At 43.9% G+C, this 9,534-nt stretch overlaps 2 protein-coding genes across 4 annotated transcripts; one reads left to right on the top strand and one right to left on the bottom strand.

Moving 5' to 3' along the window:
- Positions 1 to 264: 264 nt before the first annotated feature.
- On the bottom strand, positions 265 to 3,673 carry LOC129351887 (uncharacterized). Its single transcript, XM_055020718.1, has 8 exons — positions 3,510 to 3,673; positions 2,604 to 2,746; positions 2,250 to 2,334; positions 1,987 to 2,066; positions 1,609 to 1,798; positions 1,266 to 1,410; positions 1,043 to 1,170; positions 265 to 702 (listed from the first exon to the last, which is right to left on the bottom strand). The coding sequence occupies exons 1-8, from the start codon at positions 3,510 to 3,512 to the stop codon at positions 397 to 399; spliced, it is 1,080 nt and encodes a 359-aa protein (XP_054876693.1). The 5' UTR covers positions 3,513 to 3,673; the 3' UTR covers positions 265 to 396.
- Positions 3,674 to 3,969: 296 nt separating this feature from the next.
- gpr19 (G protein-coupled receptor 19) lies at positions 3,970 to 9,530 on the top strand. Of its 3 annotated transcripts, none has more exons than XM_055020794.1 (3): positions 3,970 to 4,288; positions 7,394 to 8,643; positions 9,225 to 9,423. In XM_055020794.1, the coding sequence occupies exons 2-3, from the start codon at positions 7,420 to 7,422 to the stop codon at positions 9,306 to 9,308; spliced, it is 1,308 nt and encodes a 435-aa protein (XP_054876769.1). In that variant the 5' UTR covers positions 3,970 to 4,288; positions 7,394 to 7,419; the 3' UTR covers positions 9,309 to 9,423. The 3 variants fall into 3 exon arrangements, with proteins under 3 accessions (XP_054876769.1, XP_054876771.1, XP_054876770.1); XM_055020796.1 differs by lacking the exon at positions 9,225 to 9,423 and adding an exon at positions 9,430 to 9,530 and having other exon boundaries at positions 3,973 to 4,288; XM_055020795.1 differs by lacking the exon at positions 9,225 to 9,423 and having other exon boundaries at positions 3,982 to 4,288; positions 7,394 to 9,218.
- The last annotated feature ends 4 nt before the right edge of the window (positions 9,531 to 9,534 follow it).

The following is a 9,534-nucleotide window of genomic DNA, read 5'->3' as shown; positions in this document are numbered from 1 at the left end:
TAAAATGACTCAATATTGGGTTGAAATTTATTACCCATTAAAAGGGTCATTTTACCACCATATTTTTATTTTAAATTTTTTTTTCCTTTTCTATTTTAAAATTCACTATAAAAATTGAACTAAAAACATTCAGATTAGCTCAAAAGAACTTTTATTTGCAAATGTTATACATTCCAACATACATGAAATTTTTAATACAGACATGTAAAAGTTACATATAAACAATTGATTAAATCTGCAACCTTTTTTAACTTTATTGGTGTACACAAAGAAATATTTTCATCAAAAGAGTTTGAAGGAAATGTGAAAAAAAAATAGCAACATAGTAACAAAACATCCAGCAGGTTTTCAATCAGAACATTTAAAACTTATTTAAGGGTTATTGAAGAATTGCTTTTATTCTTCCATGGCCTCCAACTGGGCCCTCATTAATTTTATCGGGGGTGACTCATTTCCTGGGATTTCATATATTACAGTTTGGAGAAAATCCCAAATCTGGACACACGACTTCGGATAACTCATATCAAAAACGAAGAACGATTTGAAACAGCCGTCAACAGCCCCCAAAAGAGATGGATATTCCAAAGGAGTTCCATTTATGACGACAAATGCTTGGGAACAACAATACCTGTCCCCAAGCATGAGAACACGTGGATGCTCTGTTGCCGTACTTCCAAGATATTCCACCATATTTGTCCCAATCTGGTGTGTGGAAAAAGCAGAAAGGAAGCCATTAGTCATTTAAAAGGTAAGGAGGAACTAATAATTTTTGACTAATCTTATATGATTTTTGTTTGATACATTATCAAAAGACCCTTGCGTTTGAAGTTTATATATACTATATAAAAGACATATTTTTGGTCAACGCTGTCTTGTGTTATATGACATTAAAATTCTCATTTCACGTCAATTAGGACATGGTAAATTCAAGATTAATGACAGGGAGAACAGTGAGGGGAAAAAAAGCATATTTGTTTTAAACTTCTGGTTTCAACTACATTTAAACAGCAAAGAATTCGTTCTGACATGAAGATAGACTTACTGGCTGGACATCAATGAAGGCTTGCTGGACTTCAAGGTTGCTGGGTCTGACCACCTTTCGCCCAACTCTGTAGGGAACAGCAGGGAGGAGTTTTGGCAGCAGCTGGAGTGCCACGTCACCTTGTTTGTCTGTTAACGAAAAACTCAGATTAAAATGCTACACAATCAAAATAGCCACAGGAGAAAAAATTAGTTCAGAAAATGTTCCTTTTGAGCTTCAATACCTTGTGGAAGCAACTCAATCTCAGGCAGAAGACCGCTCTCCTCCTTCTTCCCCATGCGAATGACCTTTGATGAGAACAAGGTGTTCCAGTTCTCTGTCAGTTTTCCACAAGACTGTGGATATAAAACGGCAAAGTCCTGCAAAATCTAACAATCAGAAAAGACAAAAATACAAATCAAATGTAAAAGTGAAATGAACTATTACATTCAACCTTTCATGGGTGCTACAAATTTATGTTCTGGGTAGTTTGACATTTTGAGTTTGATTGTAATTGTACATTTACACATGATATTGCAGTTTATTGTTTAACATTTAACTGATCTCAATATGAGGTATAACCTCACCATTCCTGGTGTGTCCAACAAACGTGGGAACTCTGCAAAAATCTGCTGCATTGGGATTGTCCCACTTGAGCGGATCCATCCTGCGCGATATACTGCAGTTTCCCGCATGTATTGGACAACCTGGTCTGTGGCCAAAAGTTTTTTCAGCCATTCTGTCATCTGGATGGCACGCTCAGCACTGAGGTTGGTTCTGTGGGGAAAAAAGTATTACAGAAATTAAAAGAAAAAAAATGTGAGGTAATTCACAGCAATGATAAGAGCTTAGATTGCTGCTCAAAACAATAGGGGCTTGGAAAAAGTCCATGTGCTAGTACCAGGCAAACTTAATCTTTTTGGTGGAGCTTCTGGGCTGAAAGCATCTTCTTCCTTGGTTGATGCCTTTTCCTTACATTACGGCGACGCTCCTCCAGAAAGCCAGTTGCTGGCCTGTGTTGTCTTCCGGGGGTAAACCAGGCGTCCTGAACATTTTTAACAAAAGAAATATAAAAGTTAAATGTTAGCCTTTCTGCTTTAATGTCCAAATTTTTATTAAACCTACAACTCAAAGATCAAACACCATAGTTACAATGATATTTAATGCTAACCATTGTGCAAGTTGTTGAAGTACTTGTGTGCTAGTGCTCTGAAGTGTGAAAACTTACATATCCTGTGCCATGGCTGTCTCTTAAACATGGAAACTGGTCCACAATCGAAGATGCCAGAATTGCTTTAGTGTCTGAAGATGGGCTGGAAACAAAAAAATTACATTCAGTAAGACAGGCAAGTAAAATATTTTATTTTAATTAGTTATTGTAAGATGAAAACATAGAGCAGAAACCTTAAAACACAAACAATTTCCAAAAAATCCAGTTTTTATTAGCCCAACACATACTTTAAGACTTCTTACTGGAGAAATTTTACTTAGGTGAGCACTGCACAATGCCGTTAATGTTCTCACCAAGAGCAAAATGTCACAAAAACAACCTAATTGATCTAGTTTTAGAAGAAATACTCACTTTTCTCCATATTGATCCATCAGGTGTGACACAAGTGTTCTGACCATGCACCGTCTTTCACGAATGGACATATGCTGATTTCCATCTAGACTGATAACCACAGGTCTACCTTCAGAGGAGGCACTGAGGATCTCACGGATGTTCTACAGATAAATAGTTGTGTTAAGCATATGCCATTGCAGAGTGTGCTGATCTGACAGAACACCGGTGGGGACGACTCCAAACATGTTGGAGCACTTTTAAATTAAGAGATATTTCAATAAATCGAGCAGATATTTTATTGTTACATAGTTAAATCTTCACTAGAAATCTGTAAAAGTTACTTTTATTTGACAGAAAGCATAATATCCAACTTTAGCTTCCCCTCCTCTGCCATTGCTGGTGCATACTGTTTTTTTCTTCTCCACTGCCTCAATCGGTTTCACCCAGGTTAACCGTTTAATAGCATAGCATAGTGTGTTCAGTAAGAAATAAAAGGCTTAATGAAAATGGCATTTAACAGTTATATTACTGATATATTACTATGAATACCTGTATACTCTGTACTGATCGCTTCGGACACCGCTACTGCAAGCCTCCAGTCCCTCCTTGTCGCTATAGATCCGTTATTAGCATTCTAGCTGCTACCACCTTTTGCGCGCGCTAGTGAACGAGGCCAGCGAAAACCAGGGGGCAAAGCGCCATCTCTCCCTCCCACACCCTCACCCTGTTTTTAAAACAAATTGGATAAATTATCTATGAATTAAATTAATTATTTCAAAACATTACCCTATCAACGAAGATGATAGGTTAAATCAAATAATTCAATTAAAGTTACATAAATTTAATTTAAAAGATCTGTAGTATATAAAGAATACAATAACCCTATTAACTTTAAAAATATTATACCATGATATTGTAACTTACCATGTTTTATTTGAATTGAGAAGTCCAGTGTTGTCTGATCAGGTCACAGTCCAGTTGAAAATGGAGGTTTGTGAAGAGGGCAATGGATTTTTATATGAACTGTATTTGACCCAACCAATTGGGTAAAGTGTTGAGTCAACCGAACCTGAAACCTAACAGAATCAGTTAAGTGGAGTTCATTAAAACAAAAAAAAAAAATCAACCCAACCGCTGGGTCACTACTTTTGAACCAATATTGGGTCAAAGTAACCCAACATATGACCCAGCATCTCTTACCCAGAAGTTGGGTTATGAAAATAACCCAGCATTTTTTACTGTGAAGGAATGTCTTCTTTTATTACTTTTGTTTCTTTCATGACTTTTATGAAATCTGATTAATGAATGAACTCAACTTTTTCGTCATCCTGTATTCTTGTCCCCCTTGTTTTCCGGCCGGGGCCCCTGCTGCCGGGCCCGGGGGCCCCGCTCGGCCCGGGGGCCCCCGCCCCGCTCGGCCCGCCCCTGCTGCGCCACCTCTTCATCGTCAGCTTCATCCTGGACGGACGGCCATGATGTCTGCCGCCTCCTCCTCCTGCTGAAACCTCGGGATGAAGCTCCTCTTCCTCCCGCTGGTTCGGATTCTGTAACGGATTTGGAACCCGCTGCACCGCCGGTTCGGTTCGGTCCGGTCCGGTTCGGTTGCGTGCAGCAGTAGACGGTTTGTTTACGTGGGAAGAGGATGAAGATTCGGAGATCCAGGAGGAAGAACGATGACAGGAAGCTCCAGTGATGCCGAACATGTAAGACTCGGTTCGGTTCGGTTTTAATGTTTGGGTTCAGAGACGCTGGTGACGGTGGCGCCAGTATTTTTCCATGAGGTCCAGCTTGGACGTGAAGATGGAGGCTGATTTAAGGAGGAAGGTCTGCTGGTTCCGTTCATGATGGATCCAGATTCTGGACCGTCTGGGTCTCAATCAGAACCGGATCTGAATATTAACTGGATCAATTAATCTCATTTCTGTCCTGATCTCAATTATGATTTCATTTTCTTATTTTTAAAGACTTTACAACATTTTTATGAGTCTGAATTTTTTCCTTTCATTTGGGAGAAAATCAATAAGTTTTATTGATTGTGTGATCAGAACTCTGTGATTCGGATCGAATCGGTTCTGTTTGATTGGTGTGTATTTTAAAGGACTGTGTTCTTGTGGATATTTCAGGCAGGTCCAGGATTTCAGTAGCCAGAAAATCTGAACCACAATTGAATTCAGGAGCTTTGAGCTCAGAGGGAATCCGTCCAGAAAACTAACAAGAAGACGATCCGGATCAGCGTTTGGCTCCGGTTCCGACCCCTGGGGCTGGCTCTGGCAGGTTGCTGACGAGTAGATCCAGCCGTGCCAACAGGTCGGCGTCTGTAAACACAGTTTTCTCTCATGGGTCCCTCCAGCGCTAATGGGTTCCCCCAGAGGAGCCGCAGGTCCCTGCAGAGTCCTAACTGGTCCCAGTGAAGGACTGGAAATCAGGAGCAATGAAATCTGTGGCTGGAGGTTTATGAGGAGGAGGTGTTTCAGGTTGGTATCAACACGACTAACCAGTGACCTGATTAACTCAACCACCGACTCATAGAGGAACATCCTGCTTATGGATCAATCTCGTGAAACCAACATGGCCGCTCGTTTTCTCATCTTTCCAATATATGCACCCAGTTAAAACACCATGAACCAAAGCATTCAGCAGTCAGTAAGTCAACCTAACTAGCAACTCTTGGTCTACTAACAAGGTGAATTAAAACTCAGTCTTATTTACCAACTGAACTGGCCGAGGAACCAAACTACTAACTAGCATTACGTTAAAATCTTTTGAGCAGCCAACCAGCAGATGGCCAACAACCATCAACCAAGTAGCTAACTCCCTAGGCATCGTTACCAACCCACCACTCTGATCTCTGATTGGATCAACATTACATTCCATTAAAATCTCCAGACCAATTAAACAAACATATGACCACCGAGCCTCGCTGACCGTTGATCCAACGGTCCTACCACTCGGCTCATCTACACAAACACCCACAGACCCAGGAAAATCCCAACCTGTTCTCTAAAACAGAACCGTGGGGTCCTGCAACCCCTAAATGATCGTCTGGTACAACACAGCTCAACCAAATGGTTGAATCACCTCCTCCGTCCAGTTCTTCTGTGTTTGCTAATGACCTGATCATCTGACTGAGTTGTGCTGAAGAGGGACAGCAGGCCTGGTGTCCTACAGGAGGGACAGCATTTAACCTGTAGGACACCAGGAGGCCTGATCTGAGGATCCCTGTGCTGACGTGTTAGTTGAGTCGGAAAATGTTTTGGTATCTTTTAAACAGTTTCAGGTTCACTCCTGATTTCAACCTATGAACCATCAACTCAACAGTCAGTCAACAAATCTAGCAACCGGCTGATAAACTTCCCTGTGGACCAGAGTTCAGTTTGTTGGTTTGGTTACATATTCTCAGCTTCCCAACTGAACTGGACTTTCTAGCAAATGGACTGCTAAAAGGTCCAGGGCGAACCTTTTATGCTGAACTAACCTCCCATCCCTCTGAACTTCAGAATAAATTGAAAGAAAAGACTGGAAGAGAGGGGGAAGTTGATGGAGATGAAAGTCAGCCAGCAATTTCTTTTACCTAGAAACCCATTTCCCTTATCAACATCCAACCACTGGCCAGTCTGTAACTTGTTTGGTTACTGACTGATCATCCAATCGAGAGCCAAGGTTGAGTTTTATTACCTGTTCATGTCTAGGTTCCTGTCTACCTCAGCAGGTCTGGTACCTCTGATGGTTCCTCTGATGGTACCTCTGATGGTACCTCTGATGGTACCTGTGATGGTACCTGTGATGGTACCTCTGATGGTACCTGTGATGGTTCCTCTGATGGTACCTCTGATGGTTCCTCTGATGGTTCCTCTGATGGTACCTCTGATGGTACCTGTGATGGTACCTCTGATGGTTCCTCTGATGGTACCTCTGATGGTACCTCTGATGGTGCCTCTGATGGTACCTCTGATGGTTCCTCTGATGGTTCCTCTGATGGTACCTCTGATGGTACCTGTGATGGTACCTCTGATGGTTCCTCTGATGGTACCTCTGATGGTACCTCTGATGGTGCCTCTGATGGTACCTCTGATGGTGCCTCTGATGGTACCTGTGATGGTACCTGTGATGGTACCTGTGATGGTACCTCTGATGGTACCTCTGATGGTTCCTCTGATGGTACCTCTGATGGTTCCTCTGATGGTTCCTCTGATGGTACCTCTGATGGTACCTGTGATGGTACCTCTGATGGTTCCTCTGATGGTACCTCTGATGGTACCTCTGATGGTGCCTCTGATGGTACCTCTGATGGTGCCTCTGATGGTACCTGTGATGGTACCTCTGATGGTGCCTCTGATGGTACCTCTGATGGTGCCTCTGATGGTACCTCTGATGGTACCTCTGATGGTACCTCTGATGGTGCCTCTGATGGTACCTCTGATGGTACCTCTGATGGTGCCTCTGATGGTACCTCTGATGGTGCCTCTGATGGTACCTGTGATGGTACCTGTGATGGTACCTCTGATGGTGCCTCTGATGGTACCTCTGATGGTGCCTCTGATGGTACCTGTGATGGTACCTGTGATGGTACCTCTGATGGTACCTCTGATGGTACCTCTGATGGTGCCTCTGATGGTACCTGTGATGGTACCTGTGATGGTACCTCTGATGGTACCTCTGATGGTTCCTCTGATGGTACCTCTGATGGTACCTGTGATGGTACCTGTGATGGTACTGCTGATGGTACCGGACCTGCTTTATGAATACATTCCAGAAGGTTGTTCTCTCAGCTCTGTCTGTCTAGTGACTGTCTGTTTCTGTCTCCACAGCTCATCTGTGACGCTGCGATATAGAAATGGTGTATGCTCAGTCCACAAACAGAGTTGGTGTGAATCCCTCCTTCTACTCCCCGTTCTTCAAGAATCAGATGTCATTTAACTTCTCCAAGAAAGAGAACTTCACTGTGCTGGCTGCCTTGCCCACCACTGCGCTCTACAGCCTCGAGGGTTCGACCCCCAGGCAGCCAAACGCCACCGCCGCCTCCGGCGACCTGTCCTCAGGGGAGGTCGCGATCCTGGGCCTGGTGTTGGGCTTCCTCTGGCTGGTCTCCATCCTGGGAAATGCCCTCGTTTGCCTGGTCATCCACAGGAGCCGGCGGACTCAGTCCACTACCAACTACTTTGTGATGTCCATGGCGTGTGCAGACCTGCTCATGAGCCTGGGCTGGGCTCCGTTTGTCCTTCTGCAGGTGGCTGCAGGACAGTGGCCTCTAAGTGCTGCTGCCTGCAAGGTTGTTCGTTACCTGCAGCACCTGTGCCCCGGTGTCCAGGTTTATGTCCTGCTCTCCATCTCTGTGGACCGCTTCTACACCATTGTCTATCCACTCAGCTTCAAGGTGTCCAGAGAAAAGGCCAAGAAGATGATTCTGGCCTCATGGTTGTTTGATGCAGCCTTTATTGCCCCCTGTTTCTTCTTTTATGGCTCAACAGACAGTCATTGTGACTTTTTCCTCCCCAGCAGTTGGGGCAGTGTCACCTACGCTGCATTTCACCTTCTGGTTGGCTTCCTGGTCCCAGTTGGACTCATCGTTTCCTTCTACCAGCGGGTGGTTCGCTACATCTGGAGGATCGGCGCTGACGGCCATATGGTGCGTCGGACCATGAACATCGTCCCACGGACTAAAGTTAAGACCATCAAGATGTTCCTCATGCTGAACTCGGTTTTCTTCCTCACCTGGACGCCCTTCTACATGGCCCAGCTGTGGCACCCTGAGGAGGCCGACGCGCCCGGCAGGCAGGAGCTGCTGTTCTTCACAACCATCGCGTGGCTCTGCTTCAGCTCCACGGCCTCCAAACCCACCCTGTACTCCGTCTACAATGCCAACTTCAGGCGCGGCATGCGGGAGACCTTCTGTATGTCGTCCATGAAGTGCTACCGCAGCAACGCTTACACCATCACTGCCAGCTCCCGGATGGCCAAGAAGAACTACGTCGGTGTGGTGGAAATCCCGGTTCAAGCTAAGAGCCTCACCAAGGACTCGGCGTACGACGCGTTTGATCGGGAGGCGAAGGAGAAGAAGGTAGCCTGGCCCACCAACACCAACCCGCCCAACACTTTCGTTTGAGCGACTCAGCCAACGCCACGGTTACAGGGTCCCTATTTGTCAAGTTGCACAGTAAAAAATTACGTGCAATAATTTGGTTGATTTAGCCTGATGTAGAGGACAAATTGTACAAGTTAAACATTTAGATAGCAAGCTAAATATTTTGCTTGCTATCCAAATATTTGCTAGTTATATATTTCGGATGTAACCAAATATTTAGCTAATAAAATTACTATCATTTTATTATAGTAAAATTCTCCCCGCTTCTATATTTGATTTGGAGGTACTATCCAGATAAAATGTTTATTTTCCAACTTAAATATTTAGTTAGCAAGCTGAACGCCCACATCTTGTTCTTTATTTGAAAGCTAAATATTTATTGACGTAAATAAATTAAACATTGAAGTTGGAACCCTGGCATTTATAAATGCATGAAAAACTTGAAGATATGACTTTGAAAAACAAACTGCCACATTTTTTTGCTTTGACAGGTAAAATAAACCAAATGATTTGTGTTGGTCTTCCTGTGTGACTCCAGATTGTTTGTTGGTTTAAAGGGCTTCTTTCTGATTGGACCGCGCTCCTGGCAGCCATGTTTTCATGTTGCTTCAGCCAATGAACATCAACAGCTACTTGTGTGAATTGTGAGCTAGAAGCTAACGTGTTGCTTCAAGAGGCGCCAGCAGAACCTGAAGCTGGTTCTGATGACCTCACCAACTGGACCGAAGCCGAAGAGTTAACTGGATGTGTTGTGGCCGGTAGGTGGCGCTGTAGGCTGTCTTTAGCTGTTACCGCTCAGAACCGGAACCAAAATCAGAGGGAACCCGGTTCTGGTAAATGATGTGAAATAAAGGAAGTCGAGAATTC

Source organism: Poeciliopsis prolifica, unplaced genomic scaffold, assembly GCF_027474105.1.
Source record: "Poeciliopsis prolifica strain line A6 unplaced genomic scaffold, Auburn_PproV2 SCAFFOLD070, whole genome shotgun sequence".
Taxonomy (NCBI): domain Eukaryota; kingdom Metazoa; phylum Chordata; class Actinopteri; order Cyprinodontiformes; family Poeciliidae; genus Poeciliopsis; species Poeciliopsis prolifica.
This window is presented reverse-complemented; position numbering and strand designations above follow the sequence as displayed.

Excerpts from the sequence above, each read along its gene's own strand:
- gpr19 (XM_055020794.1), top strand. The coding sequence starts at position 7,420 with ATGGTGTATGCTCAGTCCACAAACAGAGTTGGTGTGAATCCCTCCTTC. Across the intron at positions 8,644-9,224 it reads GGGAGGCGAAGGAGAAGAAG|GGCTTCTTTCTGATTGGACC; the intron begins GTAGCCTGGCCC and ends GTTGGTTTAAAG.
- LOC129351887 (XM_055020718.1), bottom strand. Across the intron at positions 2,335-2,603 it reads ATGGATCAATATGGAGAAAA|CCCATCTTCAGACACTAAAG; the intron begins GTGAGTATTTCT and ends TTTTGTTTCCAG. Across the intron at positions 703-1,042 it reads CCTTCATTGATGTCCAGCCA|ATTGGGACAAATATGGTGGA; the intron begins GTAAGTCTATCT and ends TCCACACACCAG.